The following is an 18,764-nucleotide window of genomic DNA, read 5'->3' on the forward strand; positions in this document are numbered from 1 at the left end:
TTGATGTAGTAACAGGCAAGATATGTCCGTGAAGATTGATTGATCATTTTTCTTGAGGGAGTGTGGGAGGAGTTCTCATTAGCTACGCAAACTCGCTTTTGGTGATGTTCGTCGTTGTCACTGTTTATTGTGTGGAAAGCGAATGGTAGACTTGGAAGTTAAACCAACTGCATGCTGTGGGGTTGGCAAGGCAGGCTTCTCTGTTGTTGCTGCAAGTTGGGATGCTTGTATCACTGCAGTTCATCGACATGCCAGACAGCTCCATGGTGGTGCCCCTCAAGAACCTGGCCTCCAAGGTGCTCTTCGCGCTCAGCCTCAACAACTTCAACGCCGTCTTCAACCGCATCTCCGGCAGGTAAGTGGCCGGCCTCAAGCTGTTCTTGTCGGTTTGTTTTCTTGAGTCTGGTAGTACCTTTTTAAGGTGGAGCAAGAGTTTAAAGGAAAGTAGTAATGATAAAACATGTTGTAGGTAGCGGTCCGAATTACACGCTGAAGCTGTAACTGCAGGAAAGGTGAAAATATTTCAAGAAACGTTTTTAGATATTGTTACGTGCTTAGTACGCAAAGGAGGGTTTATTTGCAGAGGCTTCGATCGAAGCAGGACTGCGACAAAGCCTACAAATGTCCTTCTGACCCTTGCTCTTCTTTTTTCTCTGCCGATCCGTCCTACCATTGATCTTGTTCTTCCGTCGATGTTCTGCAAAGGAGCGTGACGCTTCCCTCCTCGCAGACAAGGCCTGTCAGGCGAGCTAATTAGAACCTCTGGGATGAAATCGCTTGAGGCGGGCCACATGCACCACCTGAGACTGCTTGACCATCAACCACTTGCAGTTAGGCGTGTTATAACGTATTTCAGGTCGCTTATACACTCTAACACAACAAACGGTCCAGTGTAGTGTGACAGCAGTTTCTGACAAAGAACGCGCTTACGTAGAGGTGTCCGCGACCACACAACATCACCAGAAACAAAAGAAACTTGTTGGTGTCTTAGAATGCTCTTGCGAAGATAAAATTCAAATGCGAGCAAGCTAGCGCGCTTCTTCAGCACTGCAGTCTATGACAGCAAGAGGTTCACCATGAATGAAAAATGGCAGTATGGTGTCGAGGCCACAGCGAGGCGAGCGAGCATAGAGCAAGTAGAAGGGGCTGTAGCCAGTTGTGTCATGTTGCACTGCATTGTATGCATGAGTAATGAACGGGAGGACGCCATCCCAGTCCTTATGACCTGCAGCGACGTGCATAGCCAGCAAGGTGGTGAGTGCCCGTTTAGTGTGTTTCACCAGGTTGTTCTTTTGGGGATGGTATGGTGTTGAGTGGCAAAACTGCAGGTGCTGAGGTGGAGAAGTTCTTCGACAACTTCCGCCGTGAATTGGGTAGATTGGCCTCCATGGTCACTAATGAGAGTTTAAATTACTTTCTCATATTTGTACCTTTTTCTCAGAAATGAATGGAAATAGTGGTTTGCCGAAATCAGCAATGTAAAAGGCGCATTTCTGTTAGACACATGGAAAGTCTAGAATAAGATTTTGTAAATTTCTTTCTTTGTTTCGTGAGCGAATTCAGTGAGTGAAAGCAAAGAAAAATGTGCTAGAAAATGTATGCTTTTTTACAAGCTTATATTTCTAGTTAACTTCGGTGACGCTGATGTGCCTTTATAATTGTGCCTTGCTGATTTGAGCCCCCTGCTTCAAGCCATTGCTGAGTGGAGGCATGATGCTGGGGGTAATTATCAGCAAGCATTGTGCTAGCATATGCTGATGCTTGCTACAGCTTGCTAATTATCTTGCTACAGGCTGGTCATATCTGTTTAAGTAATTAAAGTTGCTCGGTGTACATTGCTGTAAATGCATGGTCGGCTTCATATTCGACTGCTGAGCTCATCTTCTGCTCAAAATGAACATAACCGCTATACAATTCCTGTACTACTGCTAGTACTAAATTTCATTTATAGCTTGAATGTCTTGCTGATGCGGGCATGATTTGAGTATCCCTATACTGAGGCTTCGCTGAGCTCGTAACTGCTGCCATGCCTCTGTTGCCTAACATGATCGTGTTCTACAACTTGAAAAGCAAATGTTGTATCCCCTGCGAATACTGGTGCTATTCCTCCTTGGTGGCCATCGTCTTTTGTTACGAAGATAAAGCTGCATTTTGCAGCGGCCCTCGTTGCCAGCGTCAGGTTAGTTTGAAAGCATTCATCAGTGCTGTATTACTCAACAATTACTTTGTAGTTTCAAACTTTTCTTTTAAGTAGTCACTTGTAAGAGGAAGCGGAGAAACACTATCTCGAACAAATAGGGTTTTGAGACTTCTTTCCGATGGGCACATGCTCCACAGGCTCCACGAGCTCTCCAATGCCAACGAGGAGACGACAGACTTCAGCGACATCGAGCTCATCCAGCACATAAATGTCGACGTGACCAGGCTCATCAAGCTGCTGAATGGTGAGTTCTTCTGCCACCACTGCCCCCTTGCTGTGTCTCTTGACCGCATGTGGTTGCTTCTTCTCTGCTCTGCTGCAGAGATCAACTCCAAGTTCCGGTCCCTGCGCAAGAATGCCCACCTCTGCCTCATGAGCAGCCTGGAAAAGGTATGCACTGCGTGTTTTCTCTGTTTCTGAGCGACCCTATTGGCTTGATTAGCTGGAGTTGGTCACCTTGCTTGTTAGGCCATTGAAAAGCCAAATGGTGCTGCTTTAGTCTGCAGTCAGGCTAAAAAATGCATTGGCATCGCTTTTTCATTCCAAATTTTTTTATTTTATTTCTTCACTAATGTATTGTTGCTCTTCTATCTTCAGTTGTGTGCATGTTGTAACTGCCGTAGTTCTCCTCGAATTATGGTACAGCAAATAATAGACAAATTCAAGTTCTAGAATGTTAACCTTTGCGTTTTATTCTATATATACTTCCATTTACAAGGGGGAAGAAGGTGCCCTCTTTTCATTGCCAGGAGCTCGCATTTGGGGTGGGATTTCGGTGTGTTTCTTAAATTTTTCGACATAACATTGCACTGCAGGGTGTCTAGCAACCGGGAAAATCAGGAATCGTCAGGGAAATTTTATGCACCGGGAAAAATCGGGGAAATGTCAGGGAAACAAAAAATTTCACCAAGTCAGGAAAAATGTCACGATATATTCTGCAGTGCATTTTCATTTTAAGCTGGCGCACAACAAATATGTTATTCATGCTAATTTTTTTTTGTGTGTGTGCTGAGCGCGTGGCCCTCACCGCGGCCGCGCTGCAGTGCGACGCACGATATATATTGACACCAGTGCATGGCTCTGCTGTCACAATAAAAGAACTAATATGCACGTGAGTTGGGTACTCATTAAAATATGCGGAAGCATTGCGTGGGAGTAGTACGCGACAAAAAGCAGGAATAATCACTCTGGCAGCGGCTAGCGCGATCGGCGAGCTGAGCTACGGCTGAGGTTCGTTGTGACACTCCAGCGGTTGACCGCTGACGACTTCGTGATATCAAACCGCAGGTTCCGCACTTCATGTGCGTGATAAAACTCGTTAACCGGCATCGCATTCTTCGCTAACGCCAAGGTGAAACTTGCGTTGGGCGTTGACTTTCCCGACAGAACGGACTTTGCGCCTACCACTCAGTGCGCCGGCTCCGCCGTATAGTAGTATGTGGCAGCGGCGTCAGCTCAAAGTGTACTGTGATCCGGGATGCAAGTTGCGCTGTAATTTTAACCCGCGGTGTCGTCATCGGGCAGCGTGGTTGATGTTCCCTGCACATCTATAAAGTCTGGCACTGGCTGTAACTCAATTGTCCCGATGGCACACTTGTGGCCGACGTCTTCTGGTTTTTGTAACTCGGCCATTTCTTATGGCTTCCAAAGGCTCGTTGCATGCACGGTTACAATCTACTGTTTTCCTGCATCTCGACCTCAAGGAACTCTGCACACAGCGGTACATCGAGAATCATTAGCGCAAATGGAGACGCGCATGAAGTGGCGGCCACAGCTGCGAACGCAAAACATCAAGAAAAAAATGACGCACCGATCATGCCAATCAATGGGAGACGCGGAACGGTGCGCTTTTTAAGTGCGCCACGTGAGAGCTAATTAGAGACCATCAACAGCGTTCGGAAAGCCGGCGCGCGCAGCCAGTCCACTTGAGCGAACCCATTTTGAGATAGCGCAAATTGCGCACAAAGGCAGCTTTGAACTACACTTTAAACTAAGCCCAAGGTGGCGGCGATTGCTGGCTGCAACGCCTGGGGCACGCGCAGGAATTTCGAACACAATTCCTCTTCTCGGGAGGCATTTCGTGGCTGCCGTGATGTTTTGAAAGCAAATTTTATCACATTTCCTGACCAAAGCGTTATAAATTTGAGTCCAGGTGCTCGAGAGGATAAATGCACTGAAAATGAGTTCTACTCAAAATTGATTTTTGACCATTTTCGACCGTTCTGAGACTCGCGTCTCCTCTTATTTAACTCTATGGCTTTTACCTTTATGAATTTTCGCTAAGAGCGCGCTAAGAGAAGCACACTCTCCCTTGAGACCGGCCATGACCTAGGGTGCCTCGCATTGAGGGGCCCTATATACACCCGATTTCTTACCAATCAAAACCGCCGTTTTTTGATACGTGCCCCATATAGGAAATTTCGCAACTGGCAGTATCATGGAGCTCTGCTGAGGCTGGCATCAGTGCACTTTTAAATTTCAGTAAACTTGTGACATTTTTACCCGTCATTAGTACAAGTAACAGCATTTCACTATTGTAAACTGCAGAATGTGATTAATAAATAGTTTTTTGTTGGGAATTATTTGTTTATGCTCGTTATCATCAGCAGCTACATTTTTGAGCCTCTTCACATGTCAGGGAATTTGACCTGAAATAATCAGGGAAAACCTGGAAAAGTCAGGGATTTTGAAAATAGTGGTTTGCTAGACACCCTGCACTGTGTGTCTCAAGTTTTTGTCCATAATTCGAACAGTAGTTCAGTATGAGAAAATACAGACTGAAGAAGGACTATGGGAAGAAAACGGCACTTCTCTTCCATGTTGCTTTTTTTTTTTTTCGTGCTACTCATCTAATTAGGGCTGGCATTTGCCAACTGGGCCAGGCTCCTATTCTTCACACTAATGGGCTCCACGGGAAGCTTGTTTGTGTGTATAATTTAAAGAAATACTACTAACTATACTAAACTGCTGGCTGTCTGAGAAATTTTGCCTTCTATTAGTGAGGGTGATACAAAAGTTTCAGTCGCCTTCTGGTTGCATGACAAAAGACGAAAAAACATTATTAGTGGGCTTGCAAATGTGTCCATCACAACTTGAGATAGCCTTGCATATACACAGAGACTTTTGGACTGTGAGTCTTCGACCTCCTGTGACTGGCCATTTGCTTAATGCAGGCCATCTGGAACTGGATGGATACGTATCCTCACGAGTTCATGGAGTTGCAGAACAAGCCCAACGATGAGCTGGCAGGTGGGTGTCTCCACCTGCCAGGGAGGCTGCTGCCTTCCCGCACACTTTCCATCACCCTTGACTGGAGATTTTAATTCCATTGACGTGATGCCCATTACTCATCACTACTCTGTAAATTGAGCATGCACTCGTTAATTGATCCTGTTCTGCTGAGGTTATTAATTCGTGGTGCTAATGTGTGTGCCTGTCGCTGTTTATGTTGCAGATGCCTGTGACCGCATGTTCGATGTGCTGGACAGCTTTGCGGAGAACAACAAGCGGAGGGCCCAGGCTTGGCCCCTGCAGATCATGCTGCTCGTCCTCTGTCCCGTGAGTACTACACGAGCCATGTCACTTCCTCAGGCAATATATCACTGGTCTGCCACATCAGCTCTCTGCGTTGTGCTGTCATGTGAGGTATTGGAAGGCAGTGTGCTTTGTCCGCCCCCTAATTTGGTCATCTTATTTTTTGGGTGGCCTTAGTTATTCAAGTGCAAAGAATTGGGGGGGTTTAAGCATAGCTTTAATCTAGCAATAGAGCGAAAGCTGTGAGTATTGCAGTGAATTTTTCTGCGGAGAGCTGTATTTAATGTGCCGCTGTCAAAATGTTCAAATGAACCTTCTGTCCTAGCAACTCGCTGTTGTTGTTCGCCTCTACCAAGTGCCGAGTTACCTGTTTTCTTCTTTTTCTTTTCTTCTTCGTCTTTCATGGTGCCATGGTACCACGCCGACGGCTTGAAAACCTACCTAAGTCTAGCTTTCGGTACAAAATCTCCCATGAAAAGTTCTGTGAATGTGTTGTGGCAATGCTGGCTTTGACTGCCAGCACTATCTGGTCATGCTGGCACTGACAATAGGTGTTTGGGATTTGAAGACTGTGTAACTGCTTACTGGGCAGGAAGGGTTGGTGTTTGCATCAGACTGCAGCCCAAGATCTTTTGAGTAGTGTACCTTACCACTGGTCACTGGTTTGACAGTCCATTTCGCCCGCATTTTTAGCACTTGAGCGGCCTGTGTGCGTGTGTAGTGGATTAAATTCTGCCAGCGGATAGATACAGCGGAGTGCTCTGCTGAGCAGTGAGCGGAGCTGGATCTTTCTCAGCTGGATCAGCTGTATGTGGCCTGCTTGCCTTGCAGATAATCCTGGAGGAAATAGTGAATGCCGACTCCGGGGCACCCTGTTCACCGCGCCACCTGAAAAAGGTATGTGTGCCATAGCTGCACAGTCATGAGTCAGTGACGTGGCTGGAGATCTTGGAACAACCTAGCTTCGTCATGAGTGTACCAGACTGCACATTGGTCTAAAGAATGTGAGAAGAAACCTTGTGCATGTGCAGCAGCAGCCAACTGTCATTGACACAGCAGAAGGCAGTAGGGAACAGTGCTTTTATATTATGGGAGGGTTGGCTAGAAGGGGACGTAAGGCTACAATCATTTGTACCGAAGATAATTTCACCGGAAGTAAAAGAAGAGCACCCCATGAGTGGCCTGGGGTTCCCTCCTCTTCTTGCACACACGTTCAGCTTGACAGATGTTGCTACTGATGCAGCCGTGCATCATCTCTGAGCAGAATGCACCATATGGGGTCCTGTGATTGTGCAGAGGCAGTTCATCGACAACGTCAAGAAGGCCTTGGTGCCCCACGGGACCAGCAAGCAGCTGACGGAGGCTGCAGCCGTGACTTGTGTGAAGCTGTGCAAGGCGTCTACCTATATCAACATCCTGGACAGCAACAATGTAGTCTTTGCCCTCGTGCAGGTGGTCATCAATGATCTCAAGGTACGATGTGTATGCTGGTGCATGTTTACTGTTCTTTGTGTAATGTTGAAACTGGTTTTAATGGCTGTCTTGTGGTATGATGCAGCTGCTGCTGTTCAACCCGGCCAAGCCCTTTGTCCGCAGCCAGGCCACAGTGGCCCAGGATGTGGAGCTCATGACCGACTGCTTTGTCTCCTGCTTTCGCATCAACCCACACAACAATGAGGCACTCAAGGTTGGTCAGCTCCTCTCTCTCTCTTCCGACCCTTGTGTAAGCACCTGTCAGCACCATCCTAGGAGGGGAGGGAGTGGATATGCGATTCATTGTGAAATTTTTTGCGACATGGCAGTGAGCGCATAATGGGAGCAGCATAGGTATTACAGACCTGCTGCAAGCCCAAGTTTAGGCAGTGTCCATTTGATTCTGCGTACCTGCATTAGTCCACGAGCTTTTTCTGGGCTCTTGTGGTGCTTTAAACTGTAGCAGCTTCCAGTACACTGTCTAAAGCAACAACATGAAATTGGGAGGGCACATGAGCTCTGCCTTTAAGGGCTTGACAATGCAGTATTAATGGCTCCCGTCTTCATGTCCTTTTGTGGATCCTTGTTTATGTGCACGCACTTTGATGCTTGCTTAATCACTGACCCCTTAATCTATGCCTCTATTATCTCACACATACTAAATAGCATTCAGTCCATCCAGTTATGTGAAAGACTACTCTCTATAGGTGCCTATTAAGCCTCGCTTCAACCAAGCCATACAGATGTGCTTACATTGCCTAGGGGTGGCATGTCTTACTCCTTGCCCAAGGGTCTTTGAAAGTTCGATTCCAATCCCACCGTGCCATGTCAAGGGAATCAGTACCTTGGTAATCAGCACCTAGCGATGTCACGTGCCAACTACCACTCTCCAGACCCATGCCTGTGATTTTTCGCTCACTATGCCGACAACAGCGCATTTTCTGCAGAATGGGGCCTTTAGCGATGTTGCGTTTTAAACAAGCAGTAGGCACCGAAATGCTGAATGAAGTATGTAAGTACTTAAAGTTCAATTAGAAATGCAGAGTTCCTGGATGAGTAAATAAATGGAATTCCTTTTCTAAGCAGGTTTTAGCAGTCAAGTAATAGTCCGTAGAGTGTCTCAAGTTTGGTCGGGACCACCTGTTGTGTGCCTTTGATTGTGCTACGCTGACAGGATGAGCTCGAGGTTTTAGTTTCACTAGATGCAGTACGCCAGGTTTCAAGCTGGCATGGCCACTTCCTCGGTTATTCACTCACTGCACGTGCAGGTGTGCCTGCATGCGGGTGGCCCCACGTGGACATACCAGCACGTGCTGCTGGGCTCCCTACTGCGGGTGGTAAGCCAGCCACGGCTGCCCTGGTGGCCACAGGTGGACCTGCTCTACTCCAAGGCCCCCGAGCTGCGACACATGTTCACCGACACCCTCAACCGGGTCACCCAGGGCTTTGTTTCGGCCCACGGCGGAGGATCTTCCTCGTCGGGAGGTCCTGCCAAGATGATGATCCCGGTGAGGTCCATTCTCCAATGCTTACTGGAAAAAAACAAAGCCCTGCCTGACACTTCTACTTGTTTGTTGTGTGTGTAGAGCCTCACCTTAAAGGAGAAGGTGAGCACGCTAAAGTTCAAGGAGAAGACCGAGGAGCAGCTCTCGTACAAGAACCTGCTTCTGCTCATGGTGCGGCTCATTCATGCTGACCCCATGCTCATGCTCAACGTGAGTGCCTCTGCTGGCAGCTACAGCTCATCTGAGTGCTGTGGCCCTAATCTACCCGTTGCCTCCACTGTTTACAGAGCCAAGGCAAGGCGGGCCATGAGGTACAGAGCAGCACCCTGGAGTTAATAAATGGGCTGGTGTCGCTGGTGCACCAGCCGCCCAGCATGCAGGACCTGGCCCAGGAGGCCATGGAGGCTCTGCTGGTGCTGCACCTGCCCGAGCACATTGAGCGGTGGAATCCCGAAGCACCCATCAACACCTGCTGGGACCTCTCCTCACAGGTGCCCCCCCACCTGCTCCCTCTTGCTTGTTCAGTCCCAGGCGGCACAAACTAATGGTCCAGTATAGGTGCTTTATTGGCTATGAAATTGACCTATCTTGAACCGGACATATCAGTGCAGTAGAACCGATATTGGGCCGATTGTTCGTGCTGCCTGGGGTATTTCTTTCACGTCTTGTACTGACTGCTTAGCAGTTGCACCAACTCACTCGACCTTGTACCAATTTTCCCATCCTTACTGTTCCATCCTAACTTGTAGTGACTCACCTGCCCTTATGCCTGCTGTGTGTGCTGTGGCTCTGCAGGCACTGTTTTCCATCTCGCAAAAGCTAATCCAACACCAGATCATGGGCTACACGGATGTGCTGCGGTGGCTGCGGGAGGTGCTGCGGTGCCGCAATGCCTTCTTGGCACGCCACCGGGAGTACGCCAACCTAGGGTCGCACGTGGCCATCTGCAAGCAGGCACACATCAAGCTGGAAGTGGTGTTCTTCATGTACCTCTGGAGTGTGGACATTGATGCCGTCCTGGTGGCCATGTCCTGCTTCGCCCTGCTCTGCGAGGAGGCCGACATCCGCTGCGGCCAGGATGACCTCACCGTCACCTATCTACTGCCCAATTACCATGTCTACCAGGAGCTGGCCACCGCTAGCACGGTGCTCACCACTGGTGAGGGTGCCTCTCTTCAACTGTTTTGCTGTCTTCTTCCTGCAAGGTTTTTCATGGTTTGTCACTTGGTAATAAATGGCAGGGTCAAGCTGATGCCGCTCTCAGTAAACCGTGTTGTTCCAAAAATCAATTTGTTTTTAAATGTGAAGGGAAGGAGACATTTGAAGACATTCTTAAATATATAAGTTCAATCTATTTGTATGCTTTTAGTAACTAAGCAAGTTAAGCAGCAAAGGCAAGTCTTGTAGAATGCTATGATGAAATCTTCTTTCTTTGCTGGAAGACCAGTAGTCCGGGCAGCTTTGTGCATTTTAGTGGACTCTGTATCCTGTTTGGTGGTCTCATGGCCTGCGTCTCCTGTTTCCAGGGCGGGCCGTGCTGCAGAAGAGGATCATGGCACTGCTCAGGAAGATCGAGCACTGCACCCAGGGCTGCTCACTGGTGGGTACCACGGGGCTCTGAGCATGTTACTGTAGGTGTTGAAGGTGCTATATTGAGCTGGGAGGGTATACCACACCAGCATACTATGCCATAAATTGTGCGTTCATGTGTAGCTCTAAGGAAAGGGAAACCTGCTGTTTTCACGTGAACGTGGTAGTCTCAAGACGCTGCTGACACCCGGATGGATTAGCAATCATTGTGTGACAAAAGAGACAGGCTGAGGTCCACCGTGCAGACATGGCCAGGAAAGCTATTGAACGATGCACTAAATCATGCTCAGACTAGGACACTGATGGGCCCTCTCCACTTGTGTGCACCAACGGTTCGCAACACTGAATGCCGGCTACTGTGGGGTTGTCCGTGACAGTTCTGCTTCCAGAATGATGGAGTTAATGGCATCCAAATGCGTAAACATTTTAGTCTTATTACTGGCCTAGGGACACTGTGATGAGCATATTTGAAATGTTGACCCTCTAACAATTTTATTGACAACCCATTCTGGGTCTGTTACCTGAAGCAGTAGAGAATGCTGCTACTTGACTGTTATCCTTAGTGGTAGAACGCCAGTTACAGGTAGGCTGAAGCACAAAATTTGCCGTAGTTAGTGTCTTGGTTTAGTTTCTTAGTTCCAGCACTGAGTGTATCGTATAAACAAGTTTGTAGGTTTGCAGAAAAAAGTTATTTTCTGACAGCCATCTTATTCTCTATGAAGGAGACCAGTGGCCATTTTGTGTCCTCTGTGTGAATGGTAATGTGGCAGAACTTTCAAAGTTTTCTGTCCACATGCGTCACCTTTTATTTTTGTGCAAATGTTGAGCAACAGGTGAAGCCCCACAAAAATTGTATTGCATTAGGAGGCTTCACTGAAATGTCATGTTGGAGACAAAACTTGCCGTTTTACATCTAGCACTGCTCTTATGTAGCTTTTCACTGTTTTTCAGCATAAATGTAAGCTTTTCTTGGAGAGGGCATCGGATCACAAGTAACAGCTCACTGGACAGCGACGGGTTCACCTGAACACAATTTGTATTATGAAGATCACTGATGTCGAACAAGCACCATAGATTTTGCAGCACCTTTCTGCCCTTACCATTCGTTCCGAACGTGTGCTGTGTGCAGGCATGGGAGGACACATTCATGAACTGGGACGCGGTGACCAAGCTGCTTGTGAGCTACCCCAAGTCCAAGCTGGAGGAAGGCCAGATGATCTGCGAGTCTCTGCACCGCACCATAGGCAAGCGGCGGGCTTCTCACCAGAGCACCGAGCACGAGCTGGAGGACCAGGTGAACGAGTGGGCCAACATGACAGGCTTCCTGTGTGCCCTCGGGGGCGTGTGTCTGCAGCGCCGCTCCCCCTCGTCTTCCGCGCGGGCGCCCCCCCGCTCCTCCCTGTATGGGGGCACCCTCACCTCGCTGGATGCCCGCACCAAGGGAGCCATGGTTGGGGTGGCCGGCGGAATGCTCACGCCGGGACAGGACATCCAGTTCTGCCCCGTCACACAGTGAGTGTGTTGTCCACCTGTTTTTGTGGCTTGATGCCTTAAAGTAACATCTGCCAAGAGGGTTACTAGAGAACTGCATCGGAAGTAACTCCTGCCAAAAGGCTTGCTAATGAACTGCATCGGAAATAGTGTCTGCCAGAAGGGTTACCAAATAACTGCATTGGAAGTAACGTCTGCCAGAAGCGTTACTAAAAAACGGCACCAGAAGTAACATCTGCTAAAAATGGTGACTAAAATACTATTGGAAGTAACGTCTGCCAAAAGGGTTGCCAAAAAGCTGCATTGGAAGTAACGTCTGCCAAAAAGGTTACTAAAAGCTGTATCGGAAGTAACGTCTGCCATAAGAGTTACTGTATTTACTCACATAATGCTTGCACTCGCGTAATTCTCGCACCCCCAACATTGGGCATCAGAAATCTGAAATTTTGTTTTCCTCGCATAATCATCGCATCACCAATATTACCACCACGAGAGTCGTCTGCTAGTAGCAACAAGCGCCATCTTTGGAGTGCTACTGAACCTAGCTGGCCTCGTTGTGTGCATGCGCTACCAGGTGGCGGAAGCGTGCTCGGGCAGATCATCATCATCATCGCTTATGCTCGTCATTTTTTTATATATATATATATATATATATATATATATATATATATATATATATATATATATATATATATATATATATATATATATATATATATATATGATGCTCGTAGTCTTCGCCATTTTGCAAAGTGTCTCCACGTCTCGTTGTCACTGTTCCTTCATTCCATCCGCATTACTTGCTTTGTTCCACCGTCTACTGTGTTCTTGGTGCCGCATCGCGGTGGGCTGCTTTTAAACTAAATGCTGCTTTTAAACTGAATGCTTTCGAGTACGATCTACAGCATAGCAACCGCGCTGCCAGCAGGCACTTCGACATCAACAAGTTCTGCATAGTGTGCTACTGGAGACAGCGATTGCAGTGATGATACGAACTCGTATCAGGTTTCTGATCTAGAGTAGAACTGTATGGTCTGCTGTGAGCATTATACCACGGAACACAAGGAGTGATGGTGAGGCTGCGTGCGGTAAATAAAGAACTTTAGCAATTTGTGCTTTTGGCGACCCTGTTCTTTTATAACAAGGGTAAGTTCTGCTTGAAAGTAATGTTTTCGTTATATTTACAATAGCTGACCTCAGAATCCCGATTCGCATTGATTTAAATTTGCTTCTAGCGCTCCAAAACGTTTACTCAAAACCTTTCCCCGCACAATTATCGCACCCCTCCACCTTAGCATCAATTTTCTGCGAAAAAAAGTGCGAGCATTATGCGAGTAATTACGGTACTAAAAAACAGCATTGTGACGTCTGCCAGAAAAGTTAATAAAAAACTGCATTGTAACGTCTGCCAAAAAGGTTACTAAAAGCTGCATCGGAAGTAACGTCTGCCATAAGAGTTACTAAAGAACTGCATTGTGACGTCTGCCAAAAGGGTTACTAAAATCTGCATTGTAATTTCTGCCAAAAAGGTTTCTGCCAAAAGGGATTCTAAAAAACTGCATTGTGACGTCTGCCAAAAGGGTTACAAAAATATGCATTGTAATGTCTGCCAAAAAGGTCACTAAAAGCTGCATCGGAAGTAACGTCTGCCAAAAGGGCTTCTAAAAACTCTATTGTGACTTCGCCAAAAGGGTTACGAAAATCTGAATTGTAATGTCAGCCAAAAAGGTAACTAAAAGCTGCATCGGAAGTAAAATCTGCCAAAAGGGCTTCTAAAAAACTGCATTGTGACGTCTGCCAAAAGGGTTACTAAAATCTGCATTGTAATGTGTGCCAAAAAGGGTACTAAAAGCTGCATTGGAAGTAACGTCTGCCAAAAGGGTTACTAAAATCTGTATCGTAATGTCTGCCGAAAAGGTAACTAAAAGCTGCATCAGAAGTAAAATCTGCCAAAAAGGCTTCTAAAAAAATCTATTGTGACGTCTGCCAAAAGGGTTACAAAAATTAGCATTGTAATGTCTGCCAAAAAGGTTACTAAAAAGCTGCATCGGAAATAAAATCTACCAAAAGGGCTTCTAATAAACTCTATTGTGACGTCTGCCTAAAGGGTTACAAAAATCTACATTGTAATGTCGGCCAAAAAGGTTACTAAAAGCTGTATTGGAAGTAACGCCTGTCAAAAGAGTTACTAAAAAACTGCATTGTGATGTCTACCAAAAGGGTTACTAAAATCTGCATCGTAATGTCTGCCAAAAAGATTACTAAAAGCTTCATCGGAAGTAACGTCTGCCAAAAGAGTTACTCAAAAACTGTATTGTGACATCTGCCAAAAGGGTTACTAAAATGTGTATTGTAATGTCTGCCAAAAAGGTTACTAAAAGCTGCATCGGAAGTAAAATCTGCCTAAAGGGCTTCCAAAAAACTGCATTGTGACGTCTGCCAAAAGAGTTACTAAAATCTGCATCGGAAGTAAAATCTGCCATAAGTGTTACTAAAAAACTGCATTGTGACGTCTGTCAAAAGGGTTACTAAACTCTGCATTGTAATGTCTGCCAAAAAGGTTACTAAAAGCTGCATCGGAAGTAAAATCTGCCTAAAGGGCTTCCAAAAAACTGCATTGTGACGTCTGCCAAAAAGGTTACTAAAAGCATTGGAAGTGAAATCTGCCATAAGTGTTACTAAAAAACTGCATTGTGACGTCTACCAAAAGGGTTACTAAAATCTGCATTGTAATGTCTGCAAAAAAGGTTACTAAAAGCTGCATCGGAACTAATGTCTGCCATAAGAGTTACTAAAAACTGCATTGTGATGTCTGCCAAAAGGGTTACTAAAATCTGCATTGTAATGTCTGCCAAAAAGGTTACTAAAAGCTGCATCGGAAGTAACGTCTGCCAAAAGAGTTACTAAAAACTGCATTATGACGTCTGCCAAAAGGGTTACTAAAATGCGTATTGTAATGTCTGCCAAAAAGGTTACTAAAAGCTGCATCGGAAGTAAAGTCTGCCATAAGTGTTACTAAAAAACTGCATTGTGACGTCTACCAAAAGGGTTACTAAAATCTGCATTGTAATGTCTGCAAAAAAGGTTACTAAACGCTGCATCGGAAGTAATGTCTGCCATAAGAGTTACTAAAAACTGCATTGTGACGTCTGCCAAAAGGGTTACTAAAATCTGCATTGATTAATGTCTGCCAAAAAGACTTAAAGAACTGCATTGTGACATCTGCCAAAAGGGTTACTAAAAAAACGGCATTGTTACGTCTGCCAAAAGGGTTGCTAAAAAAACTGCATTGGGAGCTTGACAAGCTGACGAATATCTGGGCCCAATCACACAGGCAGGATCCCACAGGAAGCAGCACTTACTGCCGCCTTGGTAAGCAGCATGATTGTCCGGCATGCACAGATCGGGGAGCGAGAGGGAAAAAGTGGAAGAGAGAATTTGTGTTAAGGGAAAGGGTGAAAGCTACACATTGTAGTTCTATGTTCGCTTGTGTTGCAGATTTAGAGAAGACACTTTCTGAGCAGCATTGCTTTGCAAGGCATATTTAAAGCATTCTTCTTGTTTATAAGGGATGAAAGGGGCGAAGGAATACCTCAAGAGAGGGATGTCCAGACTTAGCTAGTTAAGCTGAAGAGGCCTATTGCAACAGTGCACATACTTAGTGTGACAAAAGTATAGGGCTGCACATTTGGAGCTCAAGTTCTGAAAGTACCAATTTTGTCCTTCTACTGCTGTATTGAATTCACAGTAGAATGAGGTGTCGAAGATGGGTACACAAAGTCAAAGAAACCTGAACAAGTGTTCAGAAGGAGCCTCAGTCGGCAAGGCAGCGTTTTGACAAGTGCACTTGTCTTTATCTGGGCTATTGTCTTTGCCCAATCGCCTCAGCTGTTGCCCATCACTTTCATCCAGATGAAAACTAGTGCGCTTGTTGAAATGTTGGCTAGTGGACTGAGTAATCCCTCAACCCTTGTTCAGTTTCGCCATGTGCCATATGCTGTGTGCCAATTTCACATTTCTGTGCCAACCCCTCCCCTCCCATGTCACACCTCCCCACTCCCTACCCTTAGCACACACCTTACCCAAGCAGCTGTCCTAGAATCCAGTCCAATCTTAACTCTCAAAAGCATCACGAAACAAAAATGGCATCTGTATGGTGCCGGTTTGCCCTGATATGCACATGCCCAAAGGCTGACGGCTGGCATCGGATGATCATTGTGAGTGAGACATTCAATATGCACGGCCAGAGGAGTAGATGGCTGCTATTAAGTGGGAGCTTGTCCCGAAATGAAATGACTAACATATTAAATAACCTGCTGAGAGACGGCGGCGGCAGGCGCCGATCAGTTTGCATCAGGACGTAACGAGACTACACAGTGTGTGGCTGATTGTAGATTTTAAGCACAATCCGCCCATCAGAGAAAAAATTTCTCAATTTTCTTTTCTGTCGGGAAAATTTTGTTGTCGCCATCTTGAATTTTGGCGGCGTACTGGGAAAGTGCCTCCCTCCATTTTTCCAATATATTCGGCGTGTGAGATAAAAGGGGAGGTGCTTGCTCGGTATTTTTTACAGTAGGGCACTGCAGTGTTGCAATTGGCATTGTCGCGTGCATTAGGTGCTCTCTGAGTGTGCGCTCCATCCGTGCGTAGGTTTGTGGGCCAGCTGCTGCGCCTACTGGTGTGCCACAATGAGAAGTTTGGCACCCAGATCCAGAAGCACGTAAAGGACTTGGTGGCACACGAGATGAGCCCCACCCTGTACCCGATTCTCTTCGACCAGATCAAGGCCATCGTGGAGAAATTCTTCGACCCACAGGGGCAGGTGGGAGGAACTGCTCTCTCTCTCTCTGAGCATGCATCCACCCTAGGCGGGGAATGCCATCGGAGTGAATGGATAGAATTTGAGGAGAGAAATGTATTGTATTCACAGGGTTGCAGTCTGTGAATTCTGTTCAGATTGTACCGCTCTGCTGTCTGGCTCCTCTTTTTGCGCGTTCATGCTGCGCAAAAAAAGAAAAAAAAAAATGTGGACAAGGTGCAGAGAGACAAACATGCCACAAATTCTGTGCAGACAAAAAATTGCCCAATAAACTAGGGACGGGGTTTAAAAAAAAAGCTGGCCGAGTTGGTAGCGGTCCATATAGCTCAGCTTAAAGTACATTGCCTCTTTTCTGTGTCTTTTGTGCTGTGTGAGCATGAATTGTTACCAATTCACCAAATTTTCTGTCCCTCTTTGCAACGGATTTGGCCACACCAAGATTTGGTGTCGCTTTCCACGCAGTGCCGTCTCACGTAGGACATTGGGTCAATGGTGTTCGTATGTAGATTCATAAAAATTATCTAGCGATATTGTTGTGTCAGATTCCTACTTGAATTTTCTGCATCTTCTCTGCAATATTTTTCATTAAAGTAGGAATCTTCTGGGTGATGTGTCTGCTAGGTATAATGAGACAAAACTATGATCCACATCTTTTTCAATACATCCGCAGCGCGAAAGCATACAGGGGCTATAGCTTTCTCGAGATTCAAAGGTCTGCACGTTTCAGCCCTAGCTGGTTAGACTTCCTTTTGAGATGTGCTATTTCTCTCAGGCCACTGTGTCTCCTTGCCTCCGGTTCCACATGACTCTTGGAGTTCGAACCAGTTTTTATACGTTAACTCCCTCTGCTTTTATTGCAGGTAACTGTGATTGACACCAACACACAGTTCATCGAACATGTCATTTTCATCATGAAGAGTGTCTTTGAGAACCGGCTGGACCACACCACCGAGCATCTGGGGGTCACCAGCATCGAGGCTATGATGCTCACCATCGTCAGGTGAGGCTATGCCATTAATTAAACTCTGCAAAGCTGCTGTGCAGTTCACTACAGTAATCAGTTGGAAAGACAAAAAGTGTGTCCCTTTTTAGTTTGGCTTTGTTTGTTGATGGGATTGCCTGATGGGATTGCCTGATGGGATTGCCTGCATGTGAGAAAACGGGGTTTCTGGTTGAGTGCGTCACTGTTTGGGTACCGTACCAGTGTGGTGCATCACAATGCTGTACAGTGAGGCACCCCACATGGCTCAGCACATGTAGACGGGCTGACGGACTGTGCACTTGCCGCAGGTACGTGCGGCACCTGGACACGACTGTGCATGCGCTGCACATTAAGACCAAACTGTGCCAGCTGGTGGAGGCGACCATGGCCCGTCGGGACGACCTGGCCTTCCGGCAGGAGATGAAGTTTCGCAATAAGCTGGTGGAGTACCTCACCGACTGGGTGATGGGCAACAGCCACCAGATGGCCCCGCCGGGCTGCGGGGACGTGACAGTCATCACGCGGGACCTGGACCAGGCGTGCATGCAGGCGGTGGCCGCGCTGCTACTGGGGCTGCCCCTGCAGCCCGAGGAGAGTGACCGGGGTGACCTCATGGAGGCCAAGTCCCAGCTCTTCCTTAAGTACTTCTCCCTCTTCATGAACCTGCTCAACGAGTGCAGCGAGGCACCCCCCGCGCCCCCTTCTGAGGAGAAGGATGGCGGACATCGACACCGCCTGCAGCAGTCCTCCAAGCTGGGCGAGCTGCGCACCTGCACCATCCAAGCTATGTCCAACCTGCTGAGTGCCAACATTGACTCGGGACTCATGCACTCCATTGGTGGGTCTCTCCCCCTGCTCCGATTGCTTGCCACATTTATATGCGGCAGGTCGAAAACGGCATATGCGGTAAATGCATGTGAGGGTGGCAGGAAGGCTTTCTCTGGCTGTAGCAATGTTACACTTGGTACCAGTTCCAGATTGGATACTGTGTTGAGTCTGGTCCTTAAATAACCGCCTGTCCACTAAGTACCTTTGAGGCATGGAAAGAATGAGGTGGTGTGTACCTAAAACGTGATTGCTTCTTGGGTATCCTGCTTTTCTAAAAGATGCTTGTGGCTAGGCCTTGTAGAGGCATCGACTCAGTTGTGTGCAGGATCTTAGACAGCACCT

General features: G+C 46.9%; 1 protein-coding gene across 5 annotated transcripts in view; it reads left to right on the plus strand.

The window, feature by feature from the left end:
* Nf1 (neurofibromin 1) overlaps positions 1-18,764 on the plus strand; it is a 92,487-nt gene that overhangs the window by 11,447 nt on the left and 62,276 nt on the right. For all 5 annotated transcript variants that reach the window (XM_084597690.1, XM_084597691.1, XM_084597693.1 and 2 more), the window contains exons 5-21: positions 240-355; positions 2,338-2,444; positions 2,523-2,590; positions 5,374-5,449; positions 5,655-5,758; positions 6,566-6,631; positions 7,031-7,207; positions 7,293-7,421; positions 8,476-8,715; positions 8,794-8,922; positions 9,000-9,203; positions 9,508-9,871; positions 10,239-10,312; positions 11,432-11,814; positions 16,444-16,615; positions 17,473-17,612; positions 17,903-18,432. In XM_084597690.1, the coding sequence (XP_084453816.1) occupies positions 240-355; positions 2,338-2,444; positions 2,523-2,590; positions 5,374-5,449; positions 5,655-5,758; positions 6,566-6,631; positions 7,031-7,207; positions 7,293-7,421; positions 8,476-8,715; positions 8,794-8,922; positions 9,000-9,203; positions 9,508-9,871; positions 10,239-10,312; positions 11,432-11,814; positions 16,444-16,615; positions 17,473-17,612; positions 17,903-18,432 (3,079 nt within the window). The remainder of the gene's footprint in view (positions 1-239; positions 356-2,337; positions 2,445-2,522; positions 2,591-5,373; positions 5,450-5,654; positions 5,759-6,565; positions 6,632-7,030; positions 7,208-7,292; positions 7,422-8,475; positions 8,716-8,793; positions 8,923-8,999; positions 9,204-9,507; positions 9,872-10,238; positions 10,313-11,431; positions 11,815-16,443; positions 16,616-17,472; positions 17,613-17,902; positions 18,433-18,764) is intronic.

The sequence above is a fragment of the Amblyomma maculatum genome, chromosome 3, assembly GCF_055883805.1.
Source record: "Amblyomma maculatum isolate TAMU_Amacu chromosome 3, ASM5588380v1, whole genome shotgun sequence".
Lineage (NCBI taxonomy): Eukaryota > Metazoa > Arthropoda > Arachnida > Ixodida > Ixodidae > Amblyomma > Amblyomma maculatum.